Here is an 18798-nt window from a genome sequence, read left to right on the forward strand (position 1 = left end):
CCATCCAGATGGAGCAATGGGAAAAATTGTGGAAGCAAGATAAAAGATTTATTGCTTGTTATACAATAGGAGAAAATCTTATGAAGATGATGTATAGGTGATATATGACTCCCTCTAAACTGGCTAAGATCTACAAATTAAAAACAAACATTTGTTGGAGATGCAATATGGTAGAAGGAACGATGTACCACATATGGTAGGATGTGGGAAAATCAAAAAATTCTGGAGTAGTATTCACGAGGAACTGAAAAAGATGTTTAAAACATCATTTGAGAAAAAACCAGAAGCGTTCCTGTTAGCCATTGTATCAACAGACATCCAAAACAACAAGAAAAAAGTGTTTTTATATGCTACAGCTTCTGCCAGAATACTAATAGCCAAAAATTGGAAAGGGGACATTGTCCCATCAATAATGGGTTGGCAAAATAACCTACCGGTATGTGAATTTATAGAATAAAAACAGCTTATCAGATATCAATCCAAATAGAAACTAAGGAAAGAATGGGAATGCATGGAAGAATATATGACAAAACATCGTTCTAAAACAAATTTATTGATATGCATTGACTAAATTTCGTAAAGCTAAGATATTGACATACATTTTATGGAGAAAATACAAACAAAATACACAACAGAATAGAATAAGAAACAAAAACAAAAGAAGCTGTAAAGTGATGGAGGGAAGTCACAAAGGTAGGAATAAGGAAAATATATATACATATTTACATATGTTAAAATGTGTAATTGAATGTAATAATGTAAATAAAATTAAAAATATCACCAAAAAAGAGAGATCAGTCATAAGGTCAAGTCTACACCATACATGGTCCCCCCCCCCCCAAAAAATAATTTGTATTGTCACCATCAGCATATAATTTATTGTAGTAATAACAAAGCAGCAATATTCACTGCATGTGCACGGCCACCTCGCGACAGGAGCGATCGCAAAGCAAACCCGCGCGCGCATTCATCAGAAAGCGAAGCATGACTGCCGAAGGGCTGCGCTTACCGACTCAGATGCGCCGGGCGCCGCCAGGTGTTCAGGGCTTGCGAGTGCGGATGCTTTGCGGCGAAAAGAGCGCTTCATGGCCGCTGGGGGCGCTGCGGCAGCTTCCCGCGACAGACCTTGCTGGGGCCTTGCGGTGCAACGAGGAGCAGCCGCGGCCGCGGAGCTGCTTCCAGCCGACGGGGAGGTCTTGGAACTCCTGCGCGGCGAAGAGTCCCGAGCTCGCCATGTGGGGCGTTCGAAGCGCGGCCGCTGCAGCCTTTGCCAGCAGCCGAGCGACTCCGCCTCCCGGGACGGCAGCCTGGTGGCGGCGGCCTCAGGACGGCGGCCTCGGCCTGCCTCCGCTGGGCTGCCCCGGCTGCCGGGCTCTGCGCTGCTCCGCCGCCCTCTGCGGCTCCAGGAACCAGCTCAAGAAGTTCCTCTCTAAAAAGAAGTGAGTAACGCACCCCCCACCCCCCGAATAATAATAATAATAATAATAATAATAATGGACAGTCATTAGTTTGTAATACTTTCTTTATCTTTCTGAGTAAGGCAGCCTTCTTTTGGGAAAGGATAAAGTCATAGAATTGTAGAGTCAGAAGGGACCGTGAGGGTGCAACCCCCCTGCAATGCAGGAGTAAGGTAAAGGGTAAAGGGACCCCTGACCATTAGGTCCAGTCGTGGCCGACTCTGGGGTTGCGGCACTCATCTCGCTTTATTGGCCGAGGGAGCCGGCGTACAGCTTCTGGGTCATGTGGCCAGCATGACTAAGTCACTTCTGGCGAACCAGAGCAGCACACGGAAAAGCCGTTTATCTTCCCGCCGGAGCAGTACCTATTTAGCTACTTGCACTTTGACATGCTTTCGAACTGCTAGGTTGGCAGGAGCTGGGACCGAGCAAGGGGAGCTCACCCCGTCACGGGGATTCGAACTGCCGACCTTCTGATTGGCAAGTCCTAGGCTCTGTGGTTTAACCCACAGCGCCACCCGCAAGTATTCCCAATGCAGGAATACTTTTGCTCAACAGGGGCTCGAACCCACAACCCTGAAATTAAGAGCCGGGTGCTGTACCAGCAGAGCTCTCACTGCTATTCACTAGGTCCTGTGCAGAGTATCAATGACACTTGCTGCCCAGGAAGCTCATAAACTGCAATTAATTGTTTTTCTGATCCCACCCACCCCCCTTAAGGAGGGGATTGGGGCCCTCCTTTAGCACTTTCCACTGATTAATATTGTTATGAGTTGGTGAGGGGTGGCAGGGAAGTAGAATGTATGTGAAATCCTTCTAACCCCTGGATCCAGTAAGTGTTAAGATTATAAACCAGGCTATTGTTGTTGTTGTTCCTGTTTCAATTTATATAGTGCCCTTTATCAAAAGGTCTCAGAGTGGTGTACAGCATTAGAAATACATTACGAAATATCAAAAACATAGTAAAAAGCATGCTGACAGACAGCCTGATAGTAAAATCATCATCATAATAACAGTCCTCTCCCCCACACTTTTGCAGGCCCTCGATTATTTAAAAGCCATAGGCTTGGGTAAGGAGGAATGTTTTTGCCTGGCATCCTAAAGACATGTAATGAGGTCGCCAATTGAGCCTCTCTGGGGAGAGCATTTCACAAATGGGTAGCCGCCACAGAAAAGGCCCTTTCTCTTGTTGCCACTCTCTGAACCTGTCTGGAAGCGGGACATAGAGAAGGGCCTCAGATGACAAGTGCATCTGCCCAGGGCCATCTTTAGCAGATGCAGCGCTGGGGTGCAAATATCCGCTCAGTGCTCCCATATTACCACAGATGGGGGGGGGGCGAAGCTGCGCCCTGCCAGCCATGGGGTGTGTGTGTGCAACTGTCCCCCATGCCGCTGCAGGAGAGCAATCCCCGCAGAGGCTTGGGAGGCAAGCTGCGCATGCGCCAGCCATATAGTTGGTGAGGCGCAGCTGGCGGGTGTGCAGGGAAAGGGGAGGCCGCCAGCAAAGCCGCGCAGCTCCCCCACTTGCTGGGGCACCCCTGAGAGGCCAGCGCCCTGGCGCAACGAACCACTAAGCCGTATGGCAAAGACGGCTCTGCATCTGCCTCTCCTAGAATAGTGCTGCTGTATTTTGACATATGTTTGATACATTATTGCTCATGTTAAATCCATAAAACTCATATAGTCTCTCTCTTTTTTTCGAAAGGAAGAAGTTTTGGTATGATAGTCCTGCACTGGGCTCTTCCCTGGTAAGCACAGACAGATTTTTAAATTGGAAAGACAACTACGATGGAAAAGTAGATCATGCTTGATGCACAAGATATTCCTCTCAGCAATCTTTTTTTGTTTTAAAGGCACACAAGCCATCCAGCTTGGCAAGTATATTAAAGCTTCGTCCACCAAAAGTGAAGACAGAAGACAGCATACGTAAAAGAGCCCTAAATGTTCTTCTGCTTAAAGCCGTGAGAGATGTCCTGAGTACCTTTGAGGCTGGCCAAGAAGTTTATGACCTCAACGTGGAACTGTCTAAGGCAAGTACAAAAGGCGTCAATCCAGCAAAGTCCCTAATATAAAGTTGTGAGATCAGAAATGTAATAGGACTGTCAAAGCCCAGTCATGAAACCTGTTCTATAGATTTCATGATGGTTGTTGCAGTCTGACCAAAGAACTGTAACAGAATTGGAAAAGGGCCTGTAGTCCAACCCTTGGTTAATGCAGGATATTCATCACTCCCTGTTGAAAGTCAGGCATAAGTAGAAAAAGTTGGATATGGGAAGTGAACAGCTAGATACACACGTATTGTTGTCAGGAATTGCTTTGCTTAGGTAATAGTAATCCTCTTCTTGAACCTCTTGAATGTAATGGGATTATTGTCACTGCCCTCTTCCAAGCTTAGAGTTCTTCACCATGTAAAATGTGCCCTTACAACTGGCATTTTGAACTCCATAGGCGTCCCTCACATCAGATTTTTCAGTATGTCGTATCTACTGGAAGACTACTGGCAGTGTGGAACATGATGACTACATTGAGAAGGTTCTACAGAAGAGTGGTCCACGTATAAGGTACTAAAGTGTTGTATCCAGAGGAGGGTGAATGTCCTTGAGTGTTGGACTTAAGAATATGTGGTCAGTTGACTGGTTTATTATTTGGCTGTGGTCAAATTCCCAAAATCTAAAATGCCACTATGTAGGTGGTATAAAAACTTTGTCTAACACTGTAAAGATGGTGATTCATCTTTAAAAAGTGCTTCTGTGATTAGCATAAATATTAAACCTGTTCACAATTCAAGCATCTCTTTAACTAACACGTTAAAAATAGTTTGCCAATATATGATTGTGTAACTCAGGCATGGCCAAACTTGGCCCTCCAGCTGTTTTGGGACTACAATTCCACAATTCCCATCATTCCTGACCACTAGTCCTGTTAGCTAGGGATGATGGGAGTTGGTAGTCCCAAAACAGCTGGAGAGCCAAGTTTGGCCATTCCTGGTCTACCGGTGTTTTTGTTACTCAAATGCCCAACTTTAGCTTGCTTATGTTACACCGTTAGGCTCGCAAGCACCTTCAGCACATGCGGAAACATGTATGTACTGTTTTCCTTCAGTTACATTCTTATGCAACATGCACAGACAGATATGCATGCTTGCTCATGCGCACACAAGCAAATACACTTCCATGCAAGTGTTCAAAATAACGTTTTTGTGTATACGCAGAGCAGTCCATGTTACTTTTCAAATACACACATACAAAATACGTTTCTGCTTCCCTTCATTGGTACCTACTTGACCGGGATCTGCAAGAATCTGCTCTAGAAGAGGAAGCTGTTCTGCTGAATAAACAGGAAGAGTGGCTTGTTTCCTGTGCATCACTCTCACTTTGCAGGAAATCCCCGCAAGGGTACAGTTAGCTGACATGGCCCTGTGGAATGGGGTTTGCCACAAAAGTTTGGTGGGCCTACTTCACACTTTGAAAACTGGATAATTTTCCAATAGAGTAATTAGAAGATGTTACAGTGCTTCATTTTTTTCATTCTATCTTTGTTTTTTGATTTTCATTTTCTCCAAACACTTAACAAAATTGTAGCTGATTTTAATATTAGAGGTTTCTCCTTCCTTCCTTCTTTTTTTTACAGACACCTTCTGATTTCACATCAGGTCCTAGGAACTGTTCCTTCATTAGTGTTTGTCAGAGACAAAGAAGATGCTGCTATAAGAGAGGTAAGGAAGAAATTGCATAACTGTATTGTTAATATGCATTGTCAGGATAATTGCATCATGGAGATGGGATGCTGCTCCCATCCCTCCCCCATCCCACTGCCACAAAAACCAGGAAAAGCCATTTTGGGATGCATTCGTAGCAACTTGTTAACAGAAATATCCTGTTGCACTAGGCTGATCCAGGGTGGGGTCCATTTTTCAGTCTAAAGGCCACATTCCCTCCTGAGCAACTTGCTGGGTGGACAGGAGTCACATGCCAGCAGTGAGCAGTGTGAAGGGGTGTGGCCAGTGGCAAAAATGGTAAAATCAATGGGTACGACACTTATCTGTGTACAGTATGCTACATTCCAATTGTGCATGTCAGAATTTTCTACACATGCATCCGTCCTAGCAACTGAAAGGCATTATCACATTTCAGGAGCATATCGTTTGCACAACACATTAAGCCAAACTATGGCTTACTGGAAGTGCACAAACATGCAAGCTCCTGGAGATGAGCTTGCAGCCATTTTGCTCCTTCTCGGTCCTTTTTTGCTCTCATACCGCACCAAGCTAAGTCAAGGATTTGACATAGTTTGTCATTCAGACCCAGGCCTGTGATTAAACTGTCTCACTAACCACTAGCTGTAGGCAAGGTTTGTTCCTTTTTCAGAATCCACACCAGGCTTCCTCAGCCTCGGCCCTCCAGATGTTTTCGGCCTACAACTCTCTTGATCCCTAGCTAGCAGGACCAGGGGTCAGGGATGATGGGAATTGTAGTCTCAAAACATCTGGAGGGCCGAGGTTGAGGAAGCCTGATCCACACAGTAAACCCTAGATTGACTTACCATGATGCCATGTGTACCGGGCCACTTGCACGGCAACGAGGGCTTACAACTTATTTAACTTCTTGATTGTGCAAAGAAACGGCCCTATTTCTGGATATCTTAAATGCATGTGAATTTATTTTCTTGCAGATTGAGAAGTTATTGGCAACTGCTGATTTTGGGCCTGAAGAAGAAGAAGGAAAGGAATCGGTTCAAAATGATTTCAGGTATAAAATCATAAACACAAATGTAACGCTTTGGAAAAACTAGTTAAAATATTTTAAGATGCGTTTTCAGGCTACTGTTGGTTTGGTTAAGAGTTGTGTGCCTGTGGTGGGTGAAAGACCACCTCCTTCCTTCCTACTGTAGTCTCAGTGTTCCCTTCCTACAGTGCAGTATCTGTCTCTCTAATTGAGGGACCCTCCAGAACATTGTGGGCTGCAGTGGGTGGGGGGAAATCAGCAAAAATTCGGCAAAGGGACAAGTATCACATACAGTTAGGGCTACAGTTCTTACTTTTTCATCCCTTTCTTGCAGTGAACAACGATACACCAAAGCCACCACATACCTGGACTCGTCCCTTTCCTGCATGCGTGATAATCTGTTTGGAATTGATCATGATGCATTAAATAAGCAAATAATTGAATACAAAAAAATGACTAAGGACAAGGAAATAGAAGGAGTTGGATTGTCAGAGCAGCAGAAGCAACAGCTGGCTGAGATACAAAAGCGCAAGAAAGTGAGATGGAAGAAACCCAAGAAACCTTTTGATGATGGAATTACACCTCAGAAATACCTAATGGACAAATACAGTGAAGATGATTGGGACAGTGACACTGCGTCCTCACATGAACTGGAAAATGAACTGGAGGATGAATTGAAGGAAATAGAAGATAGACTAGAAGTAGATAACAGTACCACCGAGCACAAGTAAACTTGTAAAACAAAACTATGGCTTACCTGAGAGCAAACCCCATTAACCTCAGTCGAATTTATTTCTAAGTAGGTATATACACGAGTTTAAAATAAGGATTTTGCTTTTCACCATTAAAACAGCATATAGAGGAGGAAAACCAAAAAATTTCATAGAATATTTTTTAAAAACCTTGTTTCAACTGTTTTTATTAAACAATTGGACAATTCTTCTCAGCTGTTCAATTTCATTTACACAATAACTTACATTTGAACAACTTTGACAGTACCAAACTATCTTCATTATAACTTGTATCACTGGAACTTAATTGGTATCCCAGTAATAACCATGTTTACCATTGACAGGGTCAATCTTCTATCACCTTTTTTCCAGCAATCTTTACAACAGCACTATGAGGTCAGCTAGTAAGAGTACCCCCACATTATAAGACAAGATGACACTTAATGTTAGTAGTTTTCTTACAGCCACCCACTGAGATGTGTTGAGATTAGGAAGAAATACCTGGCTAATGCTCTTAACTGTTTTCCTATACTAAGTCCAGATCCTGTGACCGGGTTAGTAGACATGAGATTCTGCAACGCTGGCAGTATCTCTAATGAGAGACAGAACAGTGGCTCCAATAATTTTACTAAGAAAGTGGTCTGTGGGTGATAACTGTGGCAATGGATTGATGGATATGACTGTGGCTCCTTCCATAATTCTCTTCCCCAAAGCAGCCATATCAGAAGTGGTCCCAAGATAAAGACAGTAACCTTGTTATCCAGCAAGTTGACAGGTAAGCCATGCAGCTGTGTGTAGGCTGGAGGATAAGGGATAGATCTGGCAAAGTTACTACTAGTACTACTACTACTACTACTACTACTACTATTACTTTATTTATTTATTTATTTATTTACGGCTATTAGCCCATAAACTACTATTACTTCTATTCCACCTTGCCATCAACGACTTCAAGGTGGTATACTAGCTTCTTTCTCTCCCCATTTTATCCTTCTAATGGCCTTGTGAGGGCAGGGAGTGAGATGATGAATGGCCCATGGTCACCCACCGAGTTTCATGGCTTAAGTGAAGGTTTGAACACGGGTCTCCCAGACCCTAGTCTCAACAAAATTGCCAGCACCCTTGAGACCCCAGGGCCCATTTGTAAACCAGAGAAACTCATGGGCACCACACACATCATAACATGTTGACTAAAGCAGAATGCATCTTCCATGCCTAATTTTAGAAGGGGGGAAAGGAACTTGTGAACATCAGGTAAGGTCTCTGGGCACACCTGTGTCCATTGGCAACACCTGCTCTAATCGTACCACACTGGCTCTGAATAATGGCCTGCTGTTTTCCCATAGTTAAAACTATGGAATTTGTTACTGCAAGATGTGACAGCTGCCTCCTTAAATGGCTTTAAAAGTGGATTAGAAAAAATCATGGATAATAAGGCTACCAATGACTACTATTTGTGATCGCTGTGTAGCACTTCAGGTATCAGAGGCTGTAATGGCATTGAATGCCAGTTATTGGTGGGTAGGGAGACGATATTTATTTGGGCTCATGCCTGCCTGCAAGCTTCCCATAGGCTTCTTGGTGGCTGGCCACTAGGAAACTACAGTTAGAACGGGACTACAGCGTGATCTAGCTCGGCTTTTCTTATTTTGTAGGCACTGCACACATCGTACATTTAAAGCACCGGCGCCGCCCCCAAGAATCCTGGGAAATGTAGCTTCCCCCGTCAGAGCTACAATTCCCAGTTTTCTTGACAAACTATAGTTCCTAGGCTTCTTTTGAGGGGAATATGTGCTTCAGATATATGGTTTTTAGGTTTTTTAAAGCCCACTTAAGAACATTAACATTAACATTGGTTGCCAGCTAGCAGAGGAACAGCAGCGTTCTCTTACAACCACTTACTTGGGATTAAGCCTCAATGAATTAAATTGACTTATTTCTGAATAAGCATCCACAGGATTGTGCTTTAGCCCTGCTGACCTCTTGTCAGGAGTCCATGGCACCTTACAGGCAAATACTTTTCATTGTGCTGTGAATTCTTACCCAATAACCTTTCTCCCTCAAAAGCTTTGAAAGAGTGAACACTTATAAAACAGAAGCTGGGCCAAAAATTCGTGTTTTCGCCTATGGATTTTAATGCATGTTCTCCCAGTTTTATCTCATGCCAAAGATTCTGCATGGCTAATTTTGTATCCACTAACCGAGCAGCACTGCGACGAGTAGAACAAGGAAGTGTCTCTAACATGCCGCTTTAGGAGCGAACATCAAAGCCAGCCCAGTAAGTCCCTTTGAGGTGGCGGCGCTCAGGCTGCCATTGGCCGAAGAGGGTGTGACGTATTCTAAATCGCCGGGGTCGGCGCGCCATCTGATGGTTCTAACGAGTTTGCATCGGTGACCCACGTGCTTGTTGGACAGAAGCGGCTGCTAAGGAGGTGGGGATACGGGAAAGTTTCTTTATTTTGTGGGGGCGGGAAGACTTCTATAATGGCGCCAAATTTCCAGAGAGTTACTGTGTGTGTGTGTGTTGTGATTCCCAAAATGCAGGTGGATTCCATATATTCATTCCCCCAACCGGGACGCGGTGGGGGGGAGCCATCCCCACGTGCGTTTCAAGCCCTAGGTGGTCGGATTCCAGAAGCACCCCTCCAGGTTGTTCCCTGCTCCCGTGCATCCGGCGCGGTGGCTGAATCCTTTCGCTTAAAATCCGAATCGGTTTCCAACCGACTTCTTTTGTAGGCTGCTGGCGATAGGTTGGAGATAAGCAGAGGGTTGGAGTCGAGCTGGGAAGGAGGTAACGCGCAGGCGACCACAACGGGCGGGCAAGCTGCCGGGTGAGTCGGCCGCTTGGGCGCCAAGATCCACGCTTGGGGAGTAAACGGCGGGCTTTGTTATGCGTGCAACGCCCTGGGGATGGGGAGCGGGGTTTGGAATGGCTGGGCGCTGCATGGTTTGGAAGTGGGTGCAGCTTTTGAACGCATAACTGCTTTGAAAAGAGCGCGGTCTGATCTGGCACTGCACTTTAGGAGCTGCTGTCCTGCACCGATCCTAGATGTGCACGAGTTTCTCGCTTTTGCTCCCTTATCCTCGCTTTCCCCAGTGCTCTTCCAGCGTTTGCCGGAGCAGCTGACCCCCTCCCCCGCCCCGCCTACCCCTGCGGTCGAGCAAGACGCAAGGGCGGTAGTAGTAGCCTTTCTAAAACTGGGAGGGGAGTGCGGCGCTGCGGGTCGTTGCGTTTTTACAAGTTCGCGAGAGATCAGAAGCGTGGAGCCGACAGTCAGTTTCCCCGCTGACCTCCGGATGAAAATGGGTGCTGTGCTTCTTTACGCCTGAACGGAAGGAGCATCTATCTACCTACTCCAAGTCAGCACGTGAGGTGTCCAAGCTAAAGGAACCCCATTAAAGGCGTTTCTGGATCGCGCAGCCTGATCTCACGAATGTTTAATGGGATCGGAGATTCGCCCTGCACCGTGAGGCTTACACCGAAGTAAGCCCATGCCGGATTGGACCCGTTTCTGATGACCCTATGCATCTTTATGCAGAAGTCCCCTTCAATTTAGTGAGATTCTCCAAGTAAGCCTGTTTAGGGCTGCAGCTTTACTTCTTGATCCTAGGCATGTTTACGTGGGCGTCCCACTGAATTCAGTTGGGCTTACTCCAAGAAAAGTTTCATTGGATTATGTAGCCAAATCCTATACATGTTTACTTAGAAGTTCAACAAGTTTCCAAGTAAATTCTGAGTTTGTCCAGAAGATCAAGGGCAAACCTAAACATGTTTATCAGCAGTAGGTCCCGCTGTCATGTCTTACCCAAATGATAAGCAAAAGGAAAACAATAAATTGAAATTTTCATATCTGAGTTCTTGTGCAACTTTAATGTTCACTCTTTCACTCCTACTAAGCTTAAATGTGACCATAACCGGCTTACATTGTACATTTATACCTCCAGACATAGTTCCATTGTGGGTAGGCTTGTGACTGTCTAGGTTTTGTTAATTAAACATGCCTGACGTTAGTTTTCCCTTTGTAGGCGTGCAAAATGGCAGAAAGACCTATTTGGGAGCAAATTGGAACAAGTTTTATACAACTGTATTACCAGCAGTTTGATACCAACAGGGAACAACTAGCTTCACTTTATGTATGTACCAACTTACCTTTGTTTAGACTGTTTTCTCATTGGTCCTGGGTTATTGACTTGGCATCTTTGCTAAAGCAGCAAAAGTTAAGATGTGGTTGAGGGGCCTAACCAAAACTTGGGTCTGTCGTTGTTGTTTGTGTTTGTTAATAACAAAATACTGTAAATTTTAGATCCCAGGCAGCTTCCTTTTATTCCTATCGGTAGTTGAAGGTAGAGTCTTGTGACTGAAGTTTTCCAAATATTTTAGGCATAATAGTGTGTTTTCTTATCGGTCACAGTGTTGCCCCCTTCCAATGTGAAGTGCTTGCAGTTTGAGCCAAGGACCCAGAAAATGCTGCCATAGGCTTTGCCAAACTTTGGGGGGGGGGCGGGTTGCAGACAATTGTGGGAAGCTGAGTAGAATGAGGAGTGGAGCTCCCTGAAGGCATCTTGCCTAGGGGTTGAACCTGTGTACTTTGCTTTCCTTTGGTCTTTTTAATGTATAGTTTTAGTAATGTATACCTTTTTGCAGACAGATGCTTCTTGTTTATCATGGGAAGGGCAGCAATACCAAGGAAAAGCATCAATCATGGAAAAATTGCTGGTATGTTCCTACTTAAAATCAGTAGTTCATAGAATCGTAGTGTTGGGAGCGATCCAAGGGTCATCTAGTCCAACCCCCTGCAAGACTAGCTTGCTGCCTGTTGTGTACGTGTTTTAAAATAATTAAATCCAATAGTTTAACCGAGGAACTGAAAGGAGAGCACTGATTGACTTGCTCTGTTTCTCATGTGTTTGCATGTTGCTAGTATTCTGTATCTAGTAAGCTAGGCAGGTCTAACACTTGTTCTCTTTATGGTACTAGAGACTCCCTTTCCAAAAAATTCAGCACAACATAACATCCCAAGATCACCAGCCAGCTCCTGACAACTGTATCCTTAGTATGGTTGTTGGTCAGCTGAAGGTAAGTTTAATTGCATCTTTGGCATGTGCAAAGCATTTAAATCTTTGGCTACCTCAGTGTTAAAGCTGAAACATTAAAGCGTCCGAACAGAATTTTATTTATTTAAAATATCATAAACCGAGCAATAAAAATGGAAAGTGTGTGTGTTAGATGCTATACAATACATCTGCCACATAAAATGAAACAGAAGGTACAATGTAATCAAAATGACATACTGTAAGATTTCACTGATTTATCTTTTCACCGAAATCAGCGAGGCATAAAAAGGGCTTAAATCTGGTTGGATTTTGCTTTATTATGTTTAAGATGTACTATGGGGCTTCTGTTTACATGATGGCCATATTTATACAGAATCTAAAATGTCATCTTCTCTTAATGTAGGTGGATGATGATCCAGTGATGGGATTTCACCAGTTGTTTGTTCTCAAGAACATTAATGACAAATGGATCTGTTCCAATGACATATTTAGGTTGGCTCTGTACAACTTTGCTTGAAATCTCTGTTCTCAAGCATGCCTTTGAGATCGTTCATCTCAAAAAAAAAATTGTAAACAAAAATTGGTTTTAAAATTGCTTGTATTCTTCTTCTTCATTCTTTTGCTTGGTGATTGAAAGAATGTGTATATTCTGTTTTAAATGTTAAGCAAACTCATTAGGATGATCACTTCCTCTGATATACCTGTACTTCGCTCCTGCACATCTGTCACATAAAACATTGTGTATATAAAGTACTGTAAGAATGCTCTGCTTGTCTATTTTAATTGCATTAAACATGTTGAAACTTGCATAAAGGATCACTTTTAAAATTGCTCTGAAATTTAGCTTTGAAGTAACCACAAGAAGTCCTGTTAGTGGACATGAGGGAATAACCATTTTTCTTAAATGCATTTCCTTAAAAGACTACATATTTTATATCCTCATGTTATTTGTTGATATGATGGCATGAACTCTGGGTGAATTTGTAGTGCTAAGTTTGCATTTTGAATATATTGTTTGCATGAAGTCTGAGGTGGCTGGAGCTGTTCATTATTATGGCAAGACAAGCCCCATGTATGTACCATTGTGCTGCCCCGTGTTTATGGAATTTGTTACGGCTAAAGATTTATCAGATATGAGAATTTGCCCATTCATATGGACAATTAAAGCTTTTCTTTTCAAGCAGGATTTAACCTCTCAAGTAGAATTGAGCTGTATTGAATATTTGGTTTATGTTGACTATATTAAGCTCACCATGAACACTTCCCTTATTCTCTTATAATGGCAATGGCACCTACTTGAGAGGTGACGGAACTGAATTCTGGCTGGAAAAAAACCTCTGGACAGTCGTCTTCAGCAGAGGCATTCTTAATGGTCTGAATAGGGGCGCTGTGGGAGGAAGAACTGAAAAAGAAGCTCCACCAGTTTAGGAGCTCTGCTGTCCTGACAACTTGCCCTGACTTGGTGTGAATAAAATAGAGCTCATCAAATGGATCATCCAGAGAACTTCTGTTAACCAGAACCAGAGAACTGCCCTTATAGGTATTCTCATTGCCACCTTTCTTTCCTTTGTAGGCCTGGCACAATTTGGATACACCTGGCTGGACAAAAAAAAAGTCAGGCACCCAATCTTTAAGGCTGTCAGTGGCTACTAGCCAGCATGGCTATGATCCATCTCCCCATCACAGGGAGGTGGATCATACCAGTTGAATACCAGTTGCTTGGGAACACTGGCATGATTCTCAGCTTGGCAGACACATACCTGCACTAATTCTTCAGGCCAATCTAGATGTTCAGGACAACGCTTTGCTCTTATTTGCCGCAACTCCATAAACTTAAGCAATTGGTTCCCTGTCCAGTTTATTTGTGGCATTGGAACCAGCGTGTGCAGAAAGAGCTTAAAAACAATAGAATGCTGCAAAGTGTGCCGGGGGAAGAAACTAGGTTTTGCCACTTTTCATTTTGATTTTTGTATAACATACCCCGCTTTTCGATCACATGATCAAGGCAGCTCACCATAGATTGTAATAGTAAACACACATATACACACGGTCCAATAGTTCGTGGTTAGGGAACCTCCAGTCTGCAGGCTAAATTTGACCTGGCATGGGTCCCAACTTCATTCGCAAAGCTGTTTTCCTCAAACCACACCCACTTCCCCCCCTCCTGATGGTATATGTGACTGCCTCTCCCCATATCAACAAAACTGGGCCCTTGGATCATCATATGAGGTGATCATCACAAGAGGTCCAAAGGGCAGCAACCTGAGAACGGGCCTTTTCTGTGCTGGCTCCCCAGGGAGCCTCCTTGGCACATTCATTACCTATCTTTAGGCAGCAGGCAAAAATATTCCTCTTCTCCCAGGCCTTTGACAAATTAAACAGTCTATTACCTTTGAAACTGAGATGGGGGGTTTATTGCTTTTGTTTGTTACTGTGGTAAGTATTTTTGTGTTTTTATATTGTGAAGCATCCTGTGATCCTCAGATGAAGGGAGGAAATCTAATAAAGAAACAATATAATAAGATGAATATGAGGCTGGTAGAGATGTCACTTGATGAGCTGTGCAGCTGAGTCCCCCATGAGGAACTTGATTGCTTGTGCTGCCAATTCCTGCCTGAAAAAAGCAGGGTTGAAGTCACCCCGCTATCAGATGATGGGCAGTGACCAAGCCTACTGATCAGCAGTGCTTCAAAGCACCATGCAGGACTGCTTGTAATCCTTCAGTAGTGCTTTGAAGTCCCAGCATCTCTGTGGTCTCAGGTGATTGGCAGGTTGGCTGCACTGCCCACATGTCAAACTTGGTACACACGAGGGTAGGGGAGCTAAGGAGCAACTGGCCCCACCAGCCAGATCAGGTCCCCGATCCCTGCCTTGGCTAATGGAGGAGGCCAGAGGATGTTTCCCTTCAGCTCTGAAGCCCCAGGACAACTGGCAGTGGTAAAGATTCTTCCTGGCAGGGACTGGGGATGCAAACTCCCTGCAACTGCTGCATCCCTGGCTAATGGATAAAGCCAGGCTGGTCTTGCTGCAACATTGTTCCTGGGAGACACAGAGTGCAATTAAAGGAGCAGCAGCCCATACTTTTCTTTTCCACGAAGGTAATTCCTAATCTAGCCGCCGCTCTGAGATGGGAGCTTTTTTTCAGTAATGGATATCTTGGTATTGAATGTTTATGCTGGCTGTTGCTTGTAATGTGCAAAGACAGACTCATCAGGTTTCGCGTTTGATGTGGTGGAAGTCAGTGTGATGTGCTTCTACCAAGAGGGGGAGGAGGAACCTGTCAAGGGCTGCCTGACCCAGGGAATGGGGATCACACTGTCGCTGACGGTGTGCCGGCAGCAGACAGACCCAAATGCCAAAGTCAGCTGTCTCCCATTTTTTCCTTCCATCCACACAACATTGGGCCAAGGCCAGCAGGTTGCCTATAACGTTTTACAATATCAAATTTAGATAGTGAACTCTTCATTTACTAAAGAGTCATAAAACTATCAAAGGCTGCTAGCTATGATGTTTATGACCTGTCTTTGTTGTCAGGATGCAGTAGGCCTCTGAATACCAGCTGTTGAGAATCACAGGAGAGCTCTGCTGTGCCCAAATTCTGCTTGCAAGCTTCCCTTGAGCACCTGCCTAACAGGGGGCTGGACTATATGGGTCTTTGGCCTGGCCCAGTAGTTTCTTTTTATGTTCTTTCAAGCTTAATGGTAGAGCAACTGCTTTGCACACCAAAGGTCCAGTCCTGACATCTCCATGAAGGGATGGACAGACTCCTGTCTGAAACCCTGAAGCGGTATTTCAAATCAATAGAAGTAGCTAGATGACCGATTTAGTATAAGGGAGACTATTAAGTGCCACCTGTTGCAAGTACAGTCATACCTCGGGTTACAGACGCTTCAGGTTGTGCGTTTTCGGGATATGGACGTGCCAAAACCCAGAAGTACCGGAACGGGTTACTTCTGGGCTTTGGTGCATGTGCAGAAGCGCCAAATCGCAACCCGGCGCTGTGGGTTGCGGACGTGCGCAGGATCACGTTCACAACCCGAGCATTCACTGTGTGTGAAAAGGATTGATTGAGGGTTCTTAGTAGACCACAAGCTTAGCATGCGTCAACAGTGTGATGCAGGAGCAAAAAAATTGAATGCTATTCTAGGCAGCATCAACATAAGTCTAGAGTCCTACCGCACCTGGAGTACTGTGTCCAGTTCTGGGTGCCACAATTTAAGGATATTGACAAGCTGGAATGTGTGCAGAGGAGGGTGGCCAAGATCAAGGGTCTGGAAACCAAGCCATATGGGGAACGGTTGAGGGAACTGGGTATGTTTCGCCTGGTAAAGGGGATTGAGAGGAGAGATGATAGCCATCTTCAAATATCTAAAGGGCTGCCATGTAAGATGAAGCAAGCTTGTTTTCTTCTGCTCTGGAGGATAGGACCTGAACCGATGGATTCAAGTTACAAGAAAGGAGATACCGATTAAACATCAAGAACTTTCTGAGAGTAAGAGCTGTTCGACAGTGGAACAGACTCCCATGAGAGGTGGCAGACTCCTTCCTTGGAGGTTTTTAAGCAGAGGTTGGATGGCTATCTGTCTTGTATGATCTAGTTGAGATTTTTGCATTGCAGGGGATTGGACTAGATGACCCCTGGGGTCTCTTCCAACTCTACAATTCTATGATACTATGATTTATGTTAAGTATTTAAAATGCACTTTTTGCGCCGATGAATTCTCAAAGCAAAAAGCATCCAAAGAAAAATACAAAAATAAATCAGCATTATTATGTTACCAGCAAGGAGAATAATACAATGAACTACAGCTCAGTTATACTTAATTGTCCATATGAATGGGCTAAGTTCTCATATCTGATGAATCTTCAGTCGTAACAAATTCCATAAACATGGGGCAGCAAGAGAGAACATTCTTTTAGTTGTCAAGGACAACCTAGTTTCTCAAAGCAGCAGCACCTTCAGCAGAGATTAATTACTGGACCTTGATCATGGAGATACATATGGAAGTAGGCATGCCATCAAGCAAACAGAAATTACACTCTATAGGGCTTCAAATGTAAGAACTGCTGGTGCTGTGAAAGTAGCCCCAAACAGATTGGAAACCAGTGGAACACGTGTAGTATTAATGCTCCTGGTGGCTACCACTCTTCACCAGACTTGTTGACACATTTTTGCCGAACTGAACTTTTAGAAGTGCTTTCATGGGGTGTCCTCCGTGGAGCACAGTAGCATAGTCCAATCAAGAGGTCACCAGGGCATGCAGTTGCAAGGTCTCTCTTTTCAGAAAAGCATAGAACTGATAGATGCAAGCTTAGCCACAGCCTTCACCTGAGAAAGCAGGAACCCTGTATTCAAGGCTTCCTTCCAACCTGTGAACTTGTTCTTTCAGTGGGAGTGTGATTCCATACAGGACAGACCATTCTACCACTTCTTTGACTTTAGAACCATCCATTGTTAGTATCTGCAACTTCTCTGGAGTACATTTCACTGTGTTTACTTTGGTCTAGTCTGCTTCTGACATCAACCAGATGTTCAAGGAAGAAATCTGGTTCAGATGGAAAGGAGAAAGAGAGCTTGGTGTTGTTAGCATTACAAGGACAACCCACTCCAGATTGCCTCTGCTAGTAGTTTCATGAACATATAAGCATGGGAGGCAGAGTAGATCCCTGTAGGACACCATGAACAAGGTTCATTGGGAAAGAATGTCTTCCCATCATCGTTTTCTGGAATCTTCTGATCAGGTAGGAGCTGCATGACTGCAAAATAGTGCCCTCCAATGCCCAACACATGTCAGACAGAAGAATACCATCATCAGTGGTATCAAAACCATCTAAGAGGTCCAGGAGAATTAGTAGGGTCATACTCCTGTTTTTCTGCTGACAAAGGTCATCAACCCAGACAAGCAAGGCAGTCTCAGTCGGAAATACAACCCTTTCCTACTGTCGTCATGCTTTGTTTTCAAGTGTTTGAAAAGGTTCTTTGCCACTCTCTGAACCAAGCTCAGGTGTTTAGTCCTTATTTAAAGATGCCCAGTTCTCATCCCCAACTACAGTCTATATTATTGTAGTAGTACAGTGGACGCTCGGCTTGCGAACGTGATCCGTGCGGGAAGCATGTTCGCAACCCGCAGCGTCTGCAACCCGCAGGACCGCGTCTGCGCATGCGCGGGTTGCGATTCGGTGCTTCTGCGCATGCACAAAGTGTGATTTAGTGCTTCTGCACAAGCGCTGAAACCCGGAAGTAACCTGTTCCAGTACTTCCGGGTTTCAGCATGTCCGTATCCCGAAAACGCGCAACCTGAAGCGTCTGTAACCTGAGGTATGACTGTAGTAGTAGTTTAGGGAAGCTTTTAATGTTTAATAGGTTATTGTATTTTAGTGTTTTGTTGGAAGCCGCCCAGAGTGGCTGGGGAAACCCAGCCAGATGGGCAGGGTATAAATAATAAAATTATTATTATTATTATTATTATTATTATTATTGTAGTAGCAATACCCTGCCCATCTGACTGGGTTGCCCCGGCCACTCTGTGTGGCTTCCAATAAATATAAAAGCATAATAAAACATCAAACTTTAAAAGTATCCCTATACAGGGCTGCCTTCATATGTCTCCTAAAAGTTGTATACTGTAGTTATTTATCTCTTTGACATCTGATGGGAGGGCATTCTACAGGGTAGGCGCCACTACTCAGAAGGCCTTCTGCCTTGGTTCCCCGTAACTTCACTTCTCGCAGTGAAGAAACTGTCAAAAAGCCCTTGGAATTGGACCTCAGTGTCTAGGCTGTATGATGGGGGTGGAGACGCTCCTTCAGGTATACTGGGTCGAGGCTTTT

The 18798-nt window shown here is 44.3% G+C and overlaps 3 protein-coding genes and 1 long non-coding RNA gene across 7 annotated transcripts in view; 3 read left to right on the forward strand and 1 right to left on the reverse strand.

Moving 5' to 3' along the window:
* CARMIL1 (capping protein regulator and myosin 1 linker 1) overlaps window positions 1-18798 on the reverse strand; it is a 341669-nt gene that overhangs the window by 3054 nt on the left and 319817 nt on the right. The window lies entirely within an intron of this gene.
* RBFA (ribosome binding factor A) lies at window positions 970-7120 on the forward strand. The gene is made up of 7 exons (XM_081014055.1): window positions 970-1439; window positions 3163-3205; window positions 3311-3487; window positions 3906-4018; window positions 5088-5172; window positions 6129-6205; window positions 6516-7120. The coding sequence occupies exons 1-7, from the start codon at window positions 985-987 to the stop codon at window positions 6910-6912; spliced, it is 1347 nt and encodes a 448-aa protein (XP_080870181.1). The 5' UTR covers window positions 970-984; the 3' UTR covers window positions 6913-7120.
* On the forward strand, window positions 4062-4626 carry LOC308481575. The gene is made up of 2 exons (XR_013988759.1): window positions 4062-4293; window positions 4426-4626. It is a non-coding gene; the product is annotated as an uncharacterized lncRNA (long non-coding RNA).
* Window positions 9196-13153, forward strand: LOC308481732 (nuclear transport factor 2-like). Of its 4 annotated transcripts, XM_081014369.1 has the most exons (6): window positions 9232-9344; window positions 9649-9743; window positions 10939-11046; window positions 11558-11629; window positions 11891-11989; window positions 12371-13153. In XM_081014369.1, the coding sequence occupies exons 3-6, from the start codon at window positions 10948-10950 to the stop codon at window positions 12482-12484; spliced, it is 384 nt and encodes a 127-aa protein (XP_080870495.1). In that variant the 5' UTR covers window positions 9232-9344; window positions 9649-9743; window positions 10939-10947; the 3' UTR covers window positions 12485-13153. The 4 variants fall into 4 exon arrangements, with proteins under 4 accessions (XP_080870496.1, XP_080870495.1, XP_080870498.1 ...); XM_081014370.1 differs by lacking the exon at window positions 9649-9743 and having other exon boundaries at window positions 9196-9344; XM_081014372.1 differs by lacking the exons at window positions 9232-9344; window positions 9649-9743 and adding an exon at window positions 10147-10219.

The sequence above is a fragment of the Podarcis pityusensis genome, assembly GCF_964106645.2.
Source record: "Podarcis pityusensis genome assembly, chromosome: 7".
NCBI classification, from domain to species: domain Eukaryota; kingdom Metazoa; phylum Chordata; class Lepidosauria; order Squamata; family Lacertidae; genus Podarcis; species Podarcis pityusensis.